The sequence below is a fragment of the Entelurus aequoreus genome, linkage group LG06, assembly GCF_033978785.1.
Source record: "Entelurus aequoreus isolate RoL-2023_Sb linkage group LG06, RoL_Eaeq_v1.1, whole genome shotgun sequence".
Classification (NCBI taxonomy): domain Eukaryota; kingdom Metazoa; phylum Chordata; class Actinopteri; order Syngnathiformes; family Syngnathidae; genus Entelurus; species Entelurus aequoreus.
In genome coordinates, this window is record NC_084736.1 from 55,048,142 (window position 1) to 55,069,420 (window position 21,279).

Here is a 21,279-nt window from a genome sequence, read left to right on the forward strand (position 1 = left end):
TTACCAAAAATCTTAGTCCATTTGTCGAAGGAGGGACAACGAAAATGCGGGCTCCCGTGGATGTGATAAAAAAAGGTAGCGTGTGCTTTGTATTACCTGGCCGTCGAGGGAAGAATACGGAAAACAGCGAATGCTTTTGGACTGGCAACGCAGACTGTATCAGTTATTGTCCGCCATGTATGTCGCAGACTCAACGTCTAGGTCCAGAGTATATAAAGTCACCAAAAACTAATGGACAATGAAGGTGAAGGCAAAAAAGTGAGGAGTGTCCTCACCAGATATCTAAATCCCTAGATTGATTGATGTAAAATGTTCTTTATCACATTGTTTACTTTCACATGTTTATTAAAGATTTGATTAGTTTATGATGTCTCAGGAGTGATTCACTACAATAGGACCCACAGGACACTGGATTTCAGTTAATTGGAATACCACAACTGGATATTGTTCAGATAAGTTAAATTTAATTTAAGAACTTGCACACAAAGCAACACTGGAGGTGACTATGACGTGCGCATTTTCCGCGCATGCGTACTAGGACGGAACCGGGTGTGGGGGTCTTAAACGACCATTGTGTGTGTGTGTGTGGACAAGGATAAGGTTAGGTGAGATTTACCCTGGATAACCTTAGTGTAGAAGGGGCCTTAATGTGTGTGGCAGGACTCCCTTGCTAAATACTTTCCTGGGTAAAGTTGAAGGTTAAAAAGTTTAGTTTTTTTTTAATAGATGTGGATTTTTTGTGTTCTATAAAAATATGAACGAATATCAAAGTTAATTAATTATTTCTGCATTCTTTGTTCTTTAGTATGTTCAAGAAAATGGATCCATCGTTGCCAAGCAAATAACACAAAAGTGTCCACTTTCCACCTGTTTCCCTGCTCCCCAGCAGCACCTCCTTGTCTTTTTTGCCCATGCACACTGGAGTGGAGCCTCTTGTGCAAGGGGAGGGCTAGCAAAGCATTGACTTGAGCCTCTGCAGTCCTATATTAAACTGCCAAACACGGATTCACTCATGCTTGGCCTTTAACTTCCGTCGGAAGTTCAGCCATACATACAAAAAGAGAGGCTCTCCGGCCCACTAATATAAGCCTGATTTAAGTAAAAAAAAATAATGTTTAAAAAAAGTCAAAGCAAGTCTTTGAGGATGTCATCTACTCACTGTTAAGATTGCTGATTAAGCGTCACATGGCAACAGTGGCGGACCGACGGTACTTAGTGGGGCGTTTTGAACCCCGGATCTGTGAGGAATCCTTTTGGAGTCATTGTGCAAGGGCTGTCTACCAGAACTGGCATTCAAATAGCAACATGCAGACAAGGAAACAGGACCCCATTTGCTCTACTTTATTCATCTCCGATATTTGTCGAATCCCGATAAAAGAAAAGAACTGTCAATGTATCCTCCCTTTTTTGTTCCCTTGAAAGTTCTCCGCCCCTTTTTTTTCTAATCACTCTTCATAATTCACATATTCATTGGTGCGTAGCACTTTTTTGTAGGTCATGCATTTTTTTGTGGGTTGCGATTATTTCTGATTCTTAATTCACCATATGGAATAACAATGGACATATGTTTTATTATCTCTTTTTTGCCTCTTCTTTCTTTTGGGTGTGTTGGTCCAATTTGTGTGTGTGTGTGTGTGTGTGTGTGTGTGTGTGTGTGTGTGTGTGTGTGTGTGTGTGTGTGTGTGTGTGTGTGTGTGTGTGTGTTTGTGTGTGTGTTCTGGTCGAAGGAGAGACCCTCCTCCACATTGCTTGCAAGAAGAACCAAGTGGAGACGGTGCTGCAGATCCTGGCGCTTCCTGGCATCGACGTCAACGTTACGGGTAAGACTTTGTTTCTTGTGTCCCGCTGTCATCCCCTCACCAGGATGTATTAACACCGCAGGGGGTGGCGGTAAAAAGGAGGAATCAAGCGTACCCGCACATCATCATTGAGGTTAACCTTTTGCAGAAATGTATAAAAGCGTGTGTCTTAGAGAGCTAGCCGAGTTCGAAGCGCCTGAGTTTATGGATTTCCGCTGCCTTACGCTATTTAGTAATGACTTTTCTTTCGTCCGTTTAGGTCAAGTATAATGACTTGTTCTCCATGTATGGAAATGTTGTGCTGTTTTCAAAGGTTTCTGCCATTCTGTAATCACACTGTAATAGAAAAAAAAATAACTTGGCTCTAACTTGGTTTTATGTAAGATGTGAGGTTCAATTTATAACCGTGTTGTCTGCCAAAAGGAGGCCTATATTTGCTGGAGCAGAACACTTGGTGTTCTTGTAATGCTCCACTAATGAGATTAGCTTTTTGTTAGGGCTTACTTGACACTATCACAGAATATTTGCTTTGTTTAAAAGTTGATTTGCATTGGTGGAGATATTTCTTCTTAAAGCTGCCAGCTTGCCTGTAAAACCTGTCGTCCTTCAAAAATAGATCGCCTCTCGCCAGGTTCTTAGCTTCAGGTGCTAAATTAGCTGAACATCTACTCTTACCAAAATAAGTTGTCGAATCTTAAACTAGGGCTGGGCGATATGGCCGATAACTATATCATATTTACGTTTTTTATATTGATCGATATCGATAATTACTGATACTTTTTTATGATTGATTTAAGCCTGCCAATAAATACAATAAACAATTTCCAACTTACCAAGGGTGCTATTAATAACTGGAGAGACTATCTGGTAGCCAGGTATAATGAGCGTGGCTAAGGTAATAAAATATTGAACACTACAGAGAGTAGTTTGCGAAGCTACTAGTTAAACCTACACATTGTAAGTGTCAAGATGTTGCCACACCATCCATCTATCCATCCATTTTCTACCTCTTATTCCCTTCGGGGTGATGGGGGGCGCTGGAGCCTATCTCAGCTGCAATCGGGCGGAAGGCGGGGTACACCCTGGACAAGTCACCACCTCATCACAGGGCCAACACAGATAGACAGACAACATTCACACTCACATTCACACACTAGGGCCAATTTAGTGTTGCCAATCAACCTATCCCCAAGTGCATGTCTTTCGTTAAAACCAAAAAAACTAAATACAAGTTTCTGTTATTGAGTTGATACATCAATATATCACAGTTTCTCCTCTCACTCAATGCAGAGAATCCACAACAAGACAGAAAGACTGCACAACCACATTAATGTTATGAGGGTAGCATGTGTGCGTGTGTACTCCTTTAAGAGTGGCAGTGTGTTGGGTGAGTGGGTAGCCTCGTCATTCCAACCTGAAAGCTAAGCTTAGCAGACCCATTGACGGGTAAAGTGAAGGGTGTTACCCTCGACAAAAACATAGACCCTGGAGAGAACGTCTCCCCTAGGCTCCTTGACTACAGTCTGCGACAGGGAGCCGAACAACAGGAAAGGTGTAACACTCGGTAGTTGATACTGTTACGTGATTGGCTGTTAGCGTGTCCCTCCCATTGCTCAGTGACACTTCCTTTTTCCTGTTGGCTGAGTTCCCAAAGCGCAAGTGACTTCATGAAACTAATCTTGCTTCATAATTTCTGGTCAAATTCTGGCTAATTTTTGCCAATGAACGATATTATTGTCAGTATTATTTTGTGGCCAAATTAAGCACTAATGTAATCGTGATATATAATGATATTGTAAATAACCACTTAAAATTATATAAACTTTTATTTCTCATTACTGTTGAATTGTTTACCATTGCACTGTAATTGGAAGGTAAATAACTTTTAGTTATCCTAAATAAATAAACAAACAAATGATAAATAAATGATAAATGGGTTATACTTGTATAGCGCTTTTCTACCTTCAAGGTACTCAAAGCGCTTTGACAGTATTTCCACATTCACCCATTCACACACTGATGGCGGGAGCTGCCATGCAAGGCGCTAACCAGCAGCCATCAGGAGCAAGGGTGAAGTGTCTTGCCCAAGGACAAAACGGACGTGACTAGGATGGTAGAAGGTGGGGATTGAACCCCAGTAACAAGCAACCCTCCGATTGCTGGCACGGCCACTCTACCAACTTCGCAACAAAAAAATTAAAGGGACTTTCATCTCTGAGCAAAAATATAACTCAAATAAATATTGAACATCTTAAAGTGCATTTTTTTTCCCAGTTTGAAAAACTACGTCAGGTTGTGTTTTTGTTGTTGCCATCGCGTAATAATGGCATTCTCGCTCGTTCGTCCGTGTTGATGGGCTCATATTGCCCATCTGGGTTGAAGCTGAAATATTACCAAAAAGGGACATTTGGCTTTGTAATCATATATTTTCCTCTTAATTTGTGTTACTTTGTGGAACTTCTAACTGGCGAGTAGGGAGGCTATGTCCGTGAATCCTGTGTGTGTAAGCTAGGTTTCCTGCGCTCCACCCCACCCAGACAAAGATTGTGGATGACTGTAAAGAGGGCTGACTGCGTTCAGTTAATTTTACTGTTAAACAAGTGCGCTCAGGTGCTGAGGTTGTTGCACAGTGTAAGACCTCTTTCTCTCGGTTTGAAGCGAGAGACAAAAAACAAACAAGCATGGACATAGCAATTTATCGATTCATTTATCGTTCGATTAATTGACTATCATCCCAGGTCTATCAACAATTTTCATCAAAAAGTATGTTATTGCCAATGCTTTTCAAAGCCAATCACTAGCGCTGTTCCCCTCCGGCTGACGTTGTACTTATTCCAGTCCCCTGGCTGACAAACTAGCAGCTATCTGTGCACTCCATACACAGTGTGAAGCCGCTCCCCTAAGTTAATAATAATCAACTCAAAGTGGAAAATAAACTGCATTTCATAGTATCTGAAGTATCATAATGTATCACTGGAGGACAAGGCGAAACATGTTACACGCAAAGAGCAAGCCAGGAGCAGGCATGCTAATAGCTGAGCTAGCTTGAAACAACACCAATAAATAAGTGCTTTGTAAAGTTTAAGAAGTCTATATTGAGCTATGTTAAATAAAAATTAAGCAGGTTTAAACAGGAAATTAAAAAGTAGATGCATACGAGTCTCCAGAGAGGATATTAGAACAACTGTTGGTGTGTTGGCATTGTCGCAGTCAGCACAGACCATGTTAGAGGAGGGCAGATCAATTAGTGGTGCCCATACCATATGATCCATACGAGAGTAATTAGATCAATTATTTTCATTTTCTCAAAATATTTTTTGGTTGCTTTTGTTAATGCTTACAAATTCAGGGAATAATTTCTTGAAAACAGGAGGACTTTGAAGGCAAAAACTAAAGGAGTTAGATGAGTAGTAGGTAGTAGTTTTTGATTGTGTTTAATAATTGTGTACCATTGATTTTGTTTTGATCCAACAATTGTTTGTAATAAAAGAAAATAAGGAACTAGTTTAAAGGCCTACTGAAACCCACTACTACCGACCACGCAGTCTGATAGTTTATATATCAATGATGAAATCTTAACATCGCAACACATGCCAATACGGCCGGGTTAACTTATAAAGTGCAATTTTAAATTTCCCGCCACACTTCCGGTTGAAAACGTCTAGATATGATGACGTATGCGCGTGACGTCAACGGTTGATACGGAAGTATTGGTACCCCATTGAATACAATACAAAAAAGCTCTGTTTTCATTTCAAAATTCCACAGTATTCTGGACATCTGTGTTGGTGAATCTTTTGAAATTTGTTTAATGAACAATGAAGACTGCAAAGAAGAAAGTTGTAGGTGGGATCGGTGTATTAGCGGCTGGCTGTAGCAACACAACCAGGAAGACTTACTTGAATAGCAGACGCGCTAGCCGACGCTAGCCGACGCTAGCCGACGCTAGCCGACGCTAGCCGCCAACCGCACGGATGATCGGGTGAAGTCCTTCGTCCTTCCGTCGATCGCTGGAACGCAGGTGAGCACGGGTGTTGATGAGCAGAGGAGGGCTGGCTTAGGTGGAGCGCTAATGTTTTTATCATAGCTCTGTGAGGTCCCGTTGCTAAGTTAGCTTCAATGGCGTTGTTAGCAACAGCATTGTTAATCTTTGCCAGGCTGGGAATTATTAACCGTGTAGTTACATGTACATGGTTTAATAGTATTGTTGATCTTCTGTCTATCCTTCCAGTCAGGGATTTTTTTCTTTTGTTTCTATCTGCATTTGAGCCCGATGCTATCACGTTAGCTCAGTAGCTAAAGAGCTTCGCCAATGTATTGTCGTGGAGATAAAAGTCACTGTGAATGTCCATTTCGTGTTCTCGGCTCTCATTTTCAAGAGGATATAGTATCCTAGGTGGTTTAAAATACAAATACGTGATCCACAATAGAAAAAGGAGAGAGTGTGGAATCCAATGAGCCAGCTTGTACCTAAATTACGGTCAGAGCGAAAAAAGATATGTCTTGCACTGCATTCTCGTCCTTCACTCTAACGTTTCTCATCCACAAATCTTTCATCCTCGCTCAAATTAATGGGGTAATCGTCGCTTTCTCGGTCCGAATCGCTCTAGCTGCATTGAAAACAATGGGAAATTTTGAGAAGTCCTTCCTCTGGTGACGTCACGCTACTTCCGGTACAGGCAAGGCTTTTTTTATCAGCGACCAAAAGTTGCAACTTTATCGTCGATGTTCTCTACTAAATCCTTTCAGCAAAAATATGGCAATATCGTGAAATGATAAAGTATGACACATAGAATGGATCTGCTATCCCCGTTTAAATAAAAACATTTCATTTCAGTAGGCCTTTAAATGTTGTGTTGATATTGTTAACCTGTTACTACCATAAAAAATTTTTTTTTCAATTACAGTTAATACATGCGATCGGTATTGGTATCGGTCGATCTCACTCATGGATGATCAGTATCAGAATTGGTAACGTAAACCCCAGATCAAAACATCTCCACTTTCATTATGTATCATACACAGCAGGGGTATTCAACTAAATTGTTTCAGGGGCCACATTTACAGAAAGGGGCCGGACTTCTCCCTTCACTATTTACAGTATCTTACTTTGTAAATTACGGAGAACCAGGGTCCTCTACAGTAGACATTTGATCTTAGTCTATTTATTTTGTCAGCGTTACAGGAACATTCTGCTGTTTATGGACCATCTGCAAAAATTGGAGTGTCTCACAAGTTTGTTCTACTGAAATCGCTGGCCACCAGTTGAATAGCCTTGAGGAACACCACTAGCATAACTAAAGACGTTGAACAAATGACTACTGACTGAATCTAAAGTAAACAAGCTACAGCAGTATATCAGTTACATAAATATCATTCCTAAAACAAATTGTAACTGCCAAACAGGAGGATAAAAAAGGGGTGCCTTGAGGAACGCCTCAGTAATGTAAAGCACAAGTTTGGATGCCAGTGTTGTATGTTTGCTAGTAATGATAACATGTCAATGCAAAGATCTGCCAATGTGTTTATAATGGTCCAAGTTCAGCTGTACTACAGGAGCACTCGTGTTTTCAGAAATGTGTTGCAAAAATATTTGTCTATAAAGTTTTGAACTGAACTCGAGGGCTGGTAGGGTGTCGTTACCCATTTGGCTCCTTGGTCTGCCAGTTGAATAGCGCTGATAAACAGTATATACTGTATATATACACAGTAACAACCTGATCCCTCAAGTAAGGGATTTAGGGTTTTCATTTTGACTTAATTGAATTCAACATTTTTTTGTGTTTATTTCAAGCTGCTGTGCCTCCCTTGACGCCTTTAAAGCTGTGTTTAATTTGAATTACTTTATAATATATTAATAATAACTGTTTGTGTTTTTGTTGACAATGTAGACTACACAGGGTGGACCCCTCTGCATGAAGCATGCAACCACGGCAGCACCGCTTGTGTGGAGGCTTTGCTACGTCACCACCCCGCCCCTCTCCTTAAGTATGCGGTGGGCGGAGTCACCCCACTGCATGACGCCATGGTCAACGGACATATGGACATCGCCAAAATGCTTCTGGAGACTGCAGGTATGTCAACTTTATTAGGTTAGCTGTATTTGGTAATGCAGGTGAGGTAGTTTCCATCTATTGGTCAAAATATCAATATGTCTGCCATTGTGATTTATCACACTATGCACTCAAATTTAGTGTAACTTGTGTTTTGTCAAAGGAGACCTGTAAGTTATTCTACAGCATTGCCAATCCTATAACATTTTGATGGAAATTACCTTTCTAATTTTATGTTACATGTTGAAATGACTGGTATTCAGCTAAAGTATACCATATGTCTTTGTCATTTTACCTTGTAATGGTTTATTTAATTCAATGGTCCTCCCCCATCTCATTGATGGAATTACAATGTTGAAATAAAACGCTTGAATAGGTTTGCTGCCAAGAGAGCCAATGCTTAGAATTAGCCTTTTTAGTATTCAATCTAAAGATTTACTGCAGCAATGGGCTGCAGGTCACTGCTGTTGTAACTAAAACATGTTTTTTAATCTCATGTCTGTGACAAACACAGCTGAGCTTGATGGCATGAATATCAATGATATGTTCTATTCCCATACCATTTCATGCACAAAAAATCATGCTTCACATACTGTACTTTTTAGTCAGATCAGAAGTGCGTGTGTCTGAGCTTTTTTTTCAACAAATAGAATTGTCTATCCTCTAATGTGCAATTAAAGTTAGTAAATCCTGCCAAGAACACGTTTCAATCCCAAAAAGCTTTAATAGATGACACCATTGTCTTATTTGAACAACTGGCCATGACACATGTCCATATAACTTGTATGGACGCTTTAGGCATACCTGTTACTATATGCATTTGAAAGTAGGGGAAGTTTTCCTGATAATAAGGGAAATATGTGTGGACTTTGTACAGTGAAATGTAGGCAAGGCAAGGCAACTTTATTTGTATAGCACTTTTCATACACAAGGCAGACTCAAAGTGCTTCACAGACAACAAAGTGAAATGAAAGAAAATAAAAGCAAAATTAAAATGCAGACAATAAAAATAAAAACAGTGCGGACGTTAAAAGTTAAAAGATTAAAATATTTAGCTGAAAGCTAAGGTCAACATCAAAGTTTTCAGTCTAGTTTTAAAAGTAGTCAGAGTTGGGGAAAGTCTGACATCTTCAGGAAGTTTATTCCAGCTATTTGTTGCATAGTGACTGAATGATGCTCTCCTTTGATTTGAGTTTACTCTGGGAACCGCTAACAGATTGGTCTCAGAAGATCTAGTGATCTAGAGGGCTTATATAGTGGGAGCATATCAGTGATATACTTCGACCCTAGACCATGTAGTGATTTGTATGTGAGCAGGAGGATTTTGAAATCTATTCTCTGATGTACAGGGAGCCAATGTAAGGATTTAAGAATTGGTGTAATGTGCTCACATTTTTTGGTCTTTGTTAGAACTCTAGCAGCAGCGTTCTGAACAAGCTGTAGCTGCCTGACAGTTTTTTTGGGAAGACCTACAAGGAGACCATTACAATAGTCTAGCCTACTGGTAAAAAAGGCATGTACACGTTTTTCTAAGTCTTGAGCTGACATGAGCCCTCTAAGTCTTGTTACATTTTTGAGGTGATAGTAGGCCGATTTTGTTACTGATTTGATGTGACTGTCGAAATGTAAATCAGAATCTAAAATAACCCCAAGATTTATGGCTTTATTTGAGGTTTTCAGGGACGTACACTGCAATACAGTACACAAGAACATTTACGAGGATTTTAACTTACGAGTATTTTGAGATATGAGCTGTCTCTCAGCTTCTTGTTATGCTTTAAGGGAGAACTGCACTTTTTTGTGAATTTTGCCTATTATTCACAATCCTTATGTAAAACAAGAACACATTTGTTTTTGTTTTTTTATGCAAACACTAGTAAAAGTCAGCTAACAATGGAGGTAAGAGGAGTTGCTCTATTCCGCCGATAAAACGCTTTAAAAAACATCCATCAACGTTTTACATACACACTGTAAGTACCGTATTTTTCGGAGTATAAGTGGCTCCGGAGTATAAGTCGCACCGGCCGAAAATGCATAATAAAGAAGGAAAAAAACATATATAAGTCGCATTTTTTGGGGAAATTTATTTGATAAAACCCAACACCAAGAATAGACATTTGAAAGGCAATTTAAAATAAATAAAGAATAGTGAACAACAGGCTGAATAAGTGTACGTTATATGACGCATAAATAACCAACTGAGAATGTGCCTGGTATGTTAACGTAACATATTATGGTAAGAGTCATTCAAATAACTATAACATATAGAACATGCTATACGTTTACCAAACAATCTGTCACCCCTAATCGCTAAATCCGATGAAATCTTATACGTCTACTCTCTTACGTGAATGAGCTAAATATTATTATTTTATATTTTACGGTAATGTGTTAATAATTTCACACATAAGTCGCTCCTGAGTACAAGTCGCACCCCCGGCCAAACTATGAAAAAAACTGCGATTTATAATCCGAAACATACGGTATATATGTAATGTAGTAACAGGCACATTCATAATATTTACGTATGTTGCTCATTTTAAGCATAAATATTAATAATGAAGTTAATACTTAATTAGTTAATTAATTACTTGGGGGCAGCACGGTGGAACTGGGGTTAGTGCATGTGCCTCACAATACGAAGGTCCTGGGTAGTCCTGAGTTCAATCCCGGGCTCAGGATCTTTCTGTGTGGAGTTTGCATGTTCTCCCCGTGACTGCGTGGGTTCCCTCCGGGTACTCCGGCTTCCTCCCACCTCCAAAGACATGCACCTGGGGATAGGTTGATTGGCAACACTAAATGGTCCTTAGTGTGTGAATGTGAGTGTAAATGTTGTCTGTCTATCTGTGTTGGCCCTGCGATGAGGTGGCGACTTGTCCAGGGTGTACACCGCCTTCCGCCCGAATGCAGCTGATATAGGCTCCAGCACCCCCAAAAGGCACAAGCGGTAGAAAATGGATGGATGGAAGTTAATACTTAATAAACATTAAGTATTAACTTTACTGACGCATCACAACGTTAGCATTTCCCTTCAACAATAACAGACACTACTAATCATTGCAGTCTTCCTTAGAGATTAATAAGACTACTGTGGGACAAATGATGGTCCAGAGCTTTAGATTTTTGAGCCTCAATATAAGGAGAATAAGCTACTGGCTTTAGAAGCAGTGTGCTCAACCGATCCAGCTTTAGTGAAACACTAAGCATCTAGTGTTGCTAAGAGCTAAACAAGGTATACAAACGACTTATTCAATAAAACAATCACTTACTGTACAATATCTGCTCTAAACTAGTTATTTTGTGGTTGCTATACCTAAATATAACTATGAAGACCTGGTTGTGCAACTAAACTAATGTCATGTTAAGTCCTAGTAATACATTTTGTGATTGTTGGTCCAATCCACCGTGTTTTCATTGTCCATTCTCATAACAGAACCCAAAAATTTAGTTTGTTGTTGTTGTTCAGGAAAGCAAAGTGCTTTATTCGACACGGTTGACCACTTTACGGCGTCTTTGGTAATATTTGTTCGCAACAAGAAATTATTCTTAATAATAATAATAATGAAGTAAATAAATAAATCTCTGGTAGACTCAACAGCATATACTGAACCTTGATATGGCTAGCAAACATTGCTGAACAACAGGGACATCTATAGCTAAATAAAGAGAGAACATATGAACTTCACACCATAAAACAACTGCAGACATGAATTGTTGATGCAAAAACTTATCCTTTTTCTCATTAGCGTCATGATCACAGCAGCACTCGTTATGTCAATCAAATAAGTTACTTAGCGATGCACAAATAAGTCCCACTTTGTGTTTCACGTATTAATGCTTAATTTGTGGACCCCTCAGATGTAAAGACATGATGTACCTCCAATCTTTCCTTCTATAAATACTGTGAGTGTCAAATGAAGTGAAGTTGTGGTCATCTTAAATTTTTTTTAAGAGTGTAAAAATCTACTCCATCCCATTTTAGATATTTTTTCATGATCGCTTACATATTTTGCCTCTAAATCTCAAAATATGCCAAAATCTGCACTGATTCAGGTAAATAAACAATGGCCTAATGCAGGGTTGGGCAATTAATTTTTACCGGGGGCCGCATGAGCAACCCGAGCACTGCTGGAGGGCCACACCGACAATATTTCAATTAAATTTTGCTTAAATTATTTTTGATATACCGTAAGATAAAAAATAATAATATTTTCATTTAACCTAACTTATCTTTATTCAAAAGCAGATGGCTTTTGATGTTTTTTTATTTTTAACACTTTCTTACACAACGCTTCCTAATGTGTAATACCATGCAAAAATTTTAATTTCTGTCACTTTATCCTGCATCCTCTTTGTTGTGAACGTAGCACGCCTGCAAGGTGATTGGCGAAGAAGGAGGAAGCGTTGCTGTTGCGGAAATGAGGATTGAGGATAGCTGTGCGTGTGGAAAGAACGAGATAAGTTGAGCTGTGTTAGTATAGGTTGCTCAATAAAAGTTTAAAAAGAGCTTCAGACTTGGTGTGCACTTCTTCTGGACGCTACAATTGATGTCAGAAGTGGGATGAAATGCCTCCCAGTTCGCCTTGCCATCAAACCTGGGAGTCTTCATTGAGGGCGGAATTCCCCCATGGCACCTGTAGACACTGCCCCTCTCTCTGTCTCTCACTCTCTCTCTCTCTCTCTCTCTCTCTGCTGCGAGCTCCTCACGTGGCACGTACCTCTCGATGACGTAGCAGGCTGCGCACACAATTAAGCAGCGCAGTATGCGCAAAGTTTTACTTCTGACACCAATTGTAGCGTCCAGAAGAAGTGCACACCAAGTCTGAAGCTCTTTTTAAACTTTTATTGAGCAAGCTATACTAACACAGCTCAACTTATCTCGTTCCTTCCACACGCACATATCCTCACTCCTCATTTACGCAACTCAAGACAACATCAACTTCAGCAGGTCGTTACACTATATTCTTCAAACACAGCAACATGTGTACTACAAATTAAGCACACGGCTTTACCTTTACTTGGCAGTCCATGTCTTGTTGAAAACACGCCATTCGTCATCACCTTTTCTGTTTTTAGCGTCTCGGGGATAACCGGGCATCACTTGTCGCTGTGCGCCTTCCCTCACAGGACATACACGCCCATAAATGACACTTTTCAAAATAAAAGCAGCACAGTTGTATTGCACGCACGACATAGATGTTTTTTTAAATGTATTTTTTAATTTGTGATTGCCGCTGCGCGCACGAGCATAGGTCCACACGGAAGTCATACAAATAACGCTTTTCAAAACAAAAGCAGCACCGTTGTATTGCACACTCGAGATAGATACTTTTTTAAATTTATTTTGTAATTTATGATTGGCCTCACGCGGGCCGGACAGGGACGTACAAAGGGCCGGATGCGGCCCGCGGGCCGCAGAATGCCCAGGTCTGGCCTAATGGGACTCTCGACCATCGCCTGAAACCCGGAAGTGCCTCTTGGTCACGTGATTGCAACCCAGCTATTACATTACGTTACTTTTTGTGCAAAATCCTAGAAATTAAGAGCGTGCATGTTTGGTTGGAAAGGGTGGGGGTTAAGGGGGGTTCGAATCTGCTGCCTTGATCACTTTTGCCTCTTCTCGCATTGGCTAATTAGAGTTAATTTGATTCAACTTGATTCCCATTAACACATGTACATATTCTGTCCTCAAAAAATAAATTAGACTGGGATTGTTTGGTCCCGGAGAGGAAACGGCGCTCTCTCTCTCTCTTCTTTCTTCCTCAGAAACGGGAGGTTGAATTAAAAGAGGTCAGAGGAAGAAGACGTAACTATAGCTATGTGAAACAATTTGAGCCCAGGATGAAGAGAGCGTGTGTTTGCGGGTACACAAAGCAGACATCTAGCCTGCTGTGGAGGTCAGGTCTCCTCACAGGGACCAGGTGTTAGGACTAAAAAAGAAATGTAAATATAATGTAAAAAATAAAATAAGCGAGATAGGGGAGTGCAAGCTCTAGGCATTCAACTTGTCTCTTAACTGTCTGCTGTTTGCTCGCACTTGATGGCCTTCTTGTCTAGCGGCTTTTGAGGAGGCGGCCCTCTTGAGTGCAGACTTCAGCTTTTCTTGTGGGCTCTTTTGCTAAACCATGGGCTTTTTTTGTTTTACTACTTCTTGTTTTTTCTCTCAAAGTTTTGGCTTGAGGGGGCACATCCGACCTGGTTACTGTAACCATTGTTTTGTTGTAAAAAACAAATAAAAAAATCTCTTTTTAACTATTTGCCATGGAAACACACACTGTCCCTTGATAGGAAACAGGCTAGTGGCCCATTTTTTCTTTCTTCTGTATCCTAGTGCCTCCTGGAACTATGTTTTTTTTCCGCTCGAGCATCACTCACACTGTCGTCCCTGTTGTTTGCAGCAGACAGGCTAAGCCAAGCTGGCAAGGTTTGTGTTAGGCCAGAGAGGGCAACACTGACACTGGCACACCAACAAAGGCTTTATTTAGGAGTGATCTCACCCCTTTGTAAGCCTGTCTGCTCAGAGGCCTTGGCCTGTGTGTTTAATGTGTGTGCGTGCATGCATGGGTGTTTGCGTGTGGTGGGGGGCATGATCCCAGTCCTCCCGCCTCCAAGTGGGTCCCTCCAGGCTTATGGAGCTGGCAAAAAAAGGATGCCACGGCTGAGGGCAAGGCCAACTCTCACACTCACACCCCTCCCCGCAGCTTCCCATTGCCCAAGGCCACTCCACATGACCCGCGTGTGCGTATGGCACAGAAGTAGCCGCACATATCTATTATCCAGGAGGACTATTTGCCACCAATAGAATGCCTAGATTTGTGTGCGGTTCAGATTTGTACACACATACAGTACATAGGGGGGAGGTGGGCGAATAAAGAAAGAAGCATTAATTAAGCTGTCATCCCATTGCACTGTCATGGCAGGTGGTGTTTCCCCACAATAAACACACTTAATGTTGAACACAATTTGTTACAGAAGGCTGTTTTCCTCATGGGGGTGGGGTTAATGTGTGCATATCTAGTGTTGTCCCGATACCAATATTTTGGTACCAGTACCAAAATGTATTTCGATACTTTTCGATACTATTCTAAATAAAGGGCACCACAACAAATTTAATTATTGGCTTTATTTTAACACAAAATCTTACGGTACATTAAACATATGTTTCTTATTGCAATAGAATAACAATTTTGTCCTTAAATAAAATAGTGAACATACTAGACAACTTGTCTTTTAGTAGTAAGTAAACAAACAAAGGCTCCTAATTAGTCTGCTGACGTACGTACAGCTCTGGTAATGGGTACATTCGCACCCACCTGCACAAATGTACTTCAAAATGTAACAATCAAAATAAATATGACTTTTTTTTTGTTTACTAGGGCATGCATATATAATATGCATTAGTTTGACCTTTTAAAATCAATGATAATATAAAGGAGATGCTTGGAAATAGCATAAAAATGCCCCAAAAACTTGGAAAAACGCGATTCATAGCGTTACTTTTTTGGTGTAACCATTATGAGCGTTCTGTTCAGGTATATTTATTTTATATTTTGATAAATCATCATATTTATGTATTACTAAATTTAAATAGGTATTGATCAATCTTTAAGCTGTGTGTATTTGATTTCAGTTTGCTTTTGACATCTTATTTAGAATTGTAGTTGAAACTTTTACAACCTTGTGTTGCGCTCATGATGGCGTAACCAAACTAGATTTCATTTAATGATCTTATTTTGAATATTTATTCCCTTTTTTACATTTAGTATATTTTAAATATTCATTTATAAACATTGAATACATTTCAAATATCAATAAAATGCAATTGCCTTAATCTTATAGGGTAATGTTTAGTTACATCAAGTCATGAGCGTAACACTAAGCTTCATCACTTTGACTTGTAATATCTCTAATTCTGGTGGTGTTTTATGCTTTTTTCGTTTTGGAACATGTACTATACATACAGTATAATACAATAAAGTCCCATATAAAATTATGTTTCTAGCAATACTTTAATTTTGCCTTTGAAAGTAACACTCCAATGTCCATTAGTGGAGCTGTACACAGTAACATATTGTGTTGTTTATCATTCTATTATTTTGTCAAACTTATGAGGGACAAACTGTAAAAATTGATTATTGGCGTGGCGAAGTTGGTAGAGTGGCCGGGCCAGCAATCGGAGGGTTGCTGGTTACTGGGGTTCAATCCCCACCTTCTACCATCCTAGTCACGTCTGTTGTGTCCTTGGGCAAGACACTTCACCCTTGCTCCTGATGGCTGCTGGTTAGCGCCTTGCATGGCAGCTCCCGCCATCAGTGTGTGAATGTGTGTGTGAATGGGTGAATGTGGAAATACTGTCAAAGCGCTTTGAGTACCTTGAAGGTAGAAAAGCGCTATACAAGTATAACCCATTTATCATTTATTTATTTATTATTAATCTACTCATATTTATACTTATTAATATCTGGTTATTTTCTGTTTTAACATGTTCTATCTACACTTCTGTTAAAATGTAATAATCACTTATTCTTCTGTTGTTTGATACTTTACATTAGTTCGATACCACAAATTTAGGTATCGATCCGATACCAAATAGTTACAGGGTCATACATTGTTCATATTCAAAGTCTCCATGTGTCCAGGGACGTAGTTCCTGAGTTTATAAACATAATATGAATTTTTAAAAAGTAAAAAAAAAAATTTGTGACAATAAAAAATATTGATGTAATCATAGTAGTATCGACTACATACGCTTTTGTACTTGGTATCATTACAGTGGATGTCAGGTGTAGATCCACCCATGGCATTTGTTTACATTCAGGACCGCTATCTTTTGTTAGCAGTGACGCCGGTGAGCTATTGTATCCTACAGTATGTAGTGAAGCATGTTTAGCTAATCCTCGTCCTCCAGTGATAATAATACTTGTAAGAAACATACTTTATTTGTCGCCATGGAGGCCAGGATTAGTGATTTAGAAGTAGCTAAAACACTGCCAACTGTGGATGGATGTTAGCTGCTAGCTAGCTAGCCATGTCTTAAAGCACCTCTTCCTGAGGGTGTTTCAGTGTTATAACTTCAAATTTATATTTAGTTTTTAAGCCAAAATGCGTCCATTCCCTCTTTTCTGTCTACACACTGTGTCTGCTTGTAAGTACTCCGTGATTGTGCGCTGCCGAACATGCTCGTCTGCTCCTAAAACCAGCAATGTCATGACGAGACGACGCGCTGTCATGTAAAATGGGGAACCGGTACTTTTCAAACAGAGTAGTAGTACTGCTTTTGATTCATTAGTACCGCGATACTATACTAGTACCAGTATACCGTACAACCCTACTGTGTAGTAGTAGTCCATGTGTTCGTGTTTGTCCATAAGACCTGGAAGTTGCTCCGTTCGGCATCACGGAACAGAGTCAACATCCCAGGTGTATTTGAAGAAGAAAAAAAGGATTCAGGGCGTCTTTCACTGCAATGGTCTCACCGGGGTGTTTACTGCATGACCGTGACCATACAGATGGAGCCGAAGTGTTTTGTTTAGGGTGAGCAAACACATTCCAATGGCTTGTCTGCTCTAGTTGTCCCTTCTTGCTGTCAAATTGATCATAATTTCGCCTTGCAGAGTTCAGTTTATTTGGAACATGCATACGATACAATGTAATCCATCACATATTTCCAGTTGTTTCATTACAGCACGTCCGAAAAGGAGTAGGAAGAAGCTTAGCTTATTTAATACTACCCCTTTTCATACCATAGCAATTTTATCCAATTTCCTTGTTCTCTGTAACAGAACAGTGAATAAATAATAAATAAATAATATACCATACTAAGTAAACAAATATTAAATACATGAATGATCTTTATTTAAAAATGTAATAAAAAAAGGGTTTAAGATGTTCATCATAATTCTTGTTCCATGTACTTTGTGAACACTTGTTGTTTGAACAGTCTCTTAAACTTAATCATATTGGTGCTTTGTTTGATTTCTTTGGTTAATCCATTCCATAATTTAATTTCACATACAGATACGCTAAAGGTTTTAAGTGTTGTACGAGCATACACATGTTTTAAATTAGATTTTCCTCGAAGTTTATATTTCTCCTCTTTTGTTGAGAAGAATTGTTGTACATTCTTGGGTAGCAGGTTATAGTTTGCTTTGTGCATAATTTTAGATGTTTGCAAATGCACCAAATCGTTGAATTTCGATATTTTTGATTCAGTAAATAAAAGGTTTGTATATTCTCTATATCCAGCATTATGTACAAACGACAAAACCAGTGAAGTTGGAACGTTGTGTAAATTGTAAATAAAAACTAAATACAATGATTTGCAAATCCTTTTCAACCTATATACAATTGATTAGACTGCAAAGACAAGATACTTAACGTTCGAACTGGAAAACTTTGTTATTTTTTGCAAATATTAGCTGATTTGGAATTTGATGCCTGCGACATGTTTCAAAAAAGTTGGCACAAGTGGCAAAACAGACTGAGAAAGTTGAGGAATGCTCATCAAACACTTATTTGGAACATTCCACAGGTGAACAGGCTAATTGGGAACAGGTGGGTGCCATGATTGGGTATAAAAGCAGCTTCCATGAAATGCTCAGTCATTCACAAACAAGGATGCGGCGAGGGTCACCACTTTGTGAACAAATGTGTGAGCAAATTGTCGAACAGTTTAGGAACAACATTTCTCAATGAGCTATTGCAAGGAATTTAGGGATTTCACCATCTACGGTCAAAAGATTCAGAGAATCTGGAGAAAGATATTACGGACCTTCAATCCCTTAGGCGGTAGTACTACATCAAAAAGCGATATCAGTATGTAAAGGATATCACCACATGGGCTCATGAACACTTCAGAAAATCCTGTCAGTAATTACAGTTGGTCGCTACATCTGTAAGTGTAAGTTAAAACTCTCCTATGCAAAGCGAAAGCCATTTATCAACAGCACCCAGAAACGCTGCCGGCTTCGCTGGGCCCGAGTCCATCTAAGATTGACTGATGCAAAGTGGAAAAGTGTTCTGTGGTCTGACGAGTCCACATTTCAAATTGTTTTTGGAAACTGTGGATGTCATGTCGTTATTGTAATAGGCGCAAAGTTCAAAACCAGCATCTGTGATGGTATGGGGGTGTATTAGTGCACAAGGCATGGGTAACTTACACATCTGTGAAGGCACCATTAATGCTGAAAGGTACATACAGTTTTTGGAGCAACATATGTTGCCATCCAAGCAATGTTACACACGGACGCCCCTGCTTATTTTAGTAAGACAATGCCAAGCCACGTGTTACAACAACGTGGCTTCATAGTAAAAGAGTGTGTGTACTAGACTGGCCTGCCTGTAGTCCAGACCTGTCTCCTATTGAAAATGTGTGGCGCAATATGAAGCCTAAAATACGACAACGGAGACCCCGGACTGTTGAACAACTTAAACAGTACATCAAGCAAGAATGGGAAAGAATTCCACCTGAAAAGCTTCAAAAATGTGTCTCCTCAGTTGCCAAATGTTTACTGAGTGTTGTTAAAAGGAAAGGCCATGTAACACAGTGGTAAAAATGCCCATGTGCCAACTTTCTTGCAATGTGTTGCTGCCATTAAGTTCTAAGTTAATGATTATTTGCCAAAAAAATGAAGTTTCTCTGTTCAAACATTGGATATTATGTATTTGCAGTCTATTCAATTGAATATAAGTTGAAAAGGATTTGCAAATCATTGTATCCTGTTTTTATTTACGAATTACACAACGTGACAACTTCACTGGTTTTGAGTTTTGTATTATTCTAATTGATCTTTTTTGTAACAACGTTAGTGAATGAAGCGCACATTTGTAGTTGTTTCCCCATATTTCTGCACAATAACTCAGGTATGGTAACACTAGTGAGCAGTAAAGAATATGAAGTGATAATTTGCTTTATTATTGACGTGTTTCTTGCTACCTTATGTTGTATATTTTTTACATGAGATTTCCAGTTCATTTTATCATCTATTATTACACCCAAAAATGTGTTTTATTTTACCCTTTCAATGTCTACTCTGTCTATTTGTAATTGTGTTTGACGTTCCCTTCTACTGTTACCAAATAGCATTATTTTAGTTTCACTGAGATTCAAAGATAGATAGATAAGATTCACTTCACTTTGAGGGAGTTAATTTGTCCTTATATCCTACTTGGGGGATAATTCAAACGCCTCTTGATTGATGTGAACACGCAAAGCCAAGGAGAGAGGGCAAAAACAAGGGCGTAGAAGGGGTAAAAACTGGTACGTCTTTTCCACTGACTGGAGTCACATGGCACAACGTCATCCATGAAGGCAGTTGGAGGTTTTGAGTGTAAATTATCATCTAATTATTTGGCTTTAGTCAAGCTCAAAGAGGAAAGGAAGGGTTGCTAAACACGTAGCGCCCCTTTCATACACACAGTTTGTATACAACACCCAGCAAAATCCCTGCAGATGTTATTGTGATGTCTTTTGCTCAGTGGCTCTAGAAAGACAAGGTCCCTTTGGACACACACACAGAGGCCTCATCGCTGTCAACGTTTTAAAGAAAGTTCATTGCGCTCTGCTTTTATTTCCCTGTGGGTGTTGAACTGAGCATGGCTGCTATTAGAGAGGTGAGAGTGCGGCTTCACTCCTGTCTTCATGTCTTCAGAGGCACTTCTCTCCATGCTGCTTTCCCACTTCTTCCCTAGCTGGGAATCCTTCTTTCTTTCTCAATCTCAGTCGGGCGGTTGGCAGGACTAAATACTCGATCCAAGTCTCCCTCGTCCTTGACTGCTACTCTGCAAGAAGCAGTTAAAGCCCCTTCAGGAGCAAACCTGTGTAAATGTATCAGTGTTGTAGAAGTAGATGCAAAATCAAAAGAGGTGGGTAATGGTTTGTAGATTAGTTTGCCAAGGTTTTAGCAGCCTCACACCCTGCATCATCTTTAATTATGTGCACGCTCACGTCTTTTTTCTCACATTTAGTGAAGGCCACTGGGAGCTACAACCAAAGCGATGGTGGCAAAGTTATTTTTCTTTATCTTGATGCATTAGGCTGGCCTCTTTCATCTCCAAGGTCCAGGTGGGGTTTCACTTTTTTTAAAGAGTAAATTAAAAACATGACTATTTACTTTATTTGCCAATAAAGCATGAATAAACCAAAACAAGTCACATCGAGTGCAATGAGAGCAAAAGGGTGCTATTGTTATAAGCGTAATAGGTGGAATTACAGGAGCACCTCAATTTACAAGCTTAATTGGTTCTGTGACAGAGCTTGTTATTCAAAACACAAGCGTACCCAATTAAGGTCTTGTATTTAAATTAATTGAAATTAATTTCATTGGGTCTTGGCCCCCAATATAGCACCATTTTAATATGTAATATGCCTTTTAAATAGAAAAACAAACTTTTACATTAAAAAATATGTTATGAAATTCCATACAGTA

The 21,279-nt window shown here is 39.5% G+C and overlaps 1 protein-coding gene across 4 annotated transcripts in view; it reads left to right on the forward strand.

Moving 5' to 3' along the window:
• The window catches only part of slf1 (SMC5-SMC6 complex localization factor 1), a 92,681-nt gene that overhangs the window by 59,628 nt on the left and 11,774 nt on the right, over positions 1-21,279 (forward strand). For all 4 annotated transcript variants that reach the window (XM_062050989.1, XM_062050992.1, XM_062050990.1 and 1 more), the window contains exons 16-17: positions 1,728-1,820; positions 7,691-7,873. In XM_062050989.1, the coding sequence (XP_061906973.1) occupies positions 1,728-1,820; positions 7,691-7,873 (276 nt within the window). The remainder of the gene's footprint in view (positions 1-1,727; positions 1,821-7,690; positions 7,874-21,279) is intronic.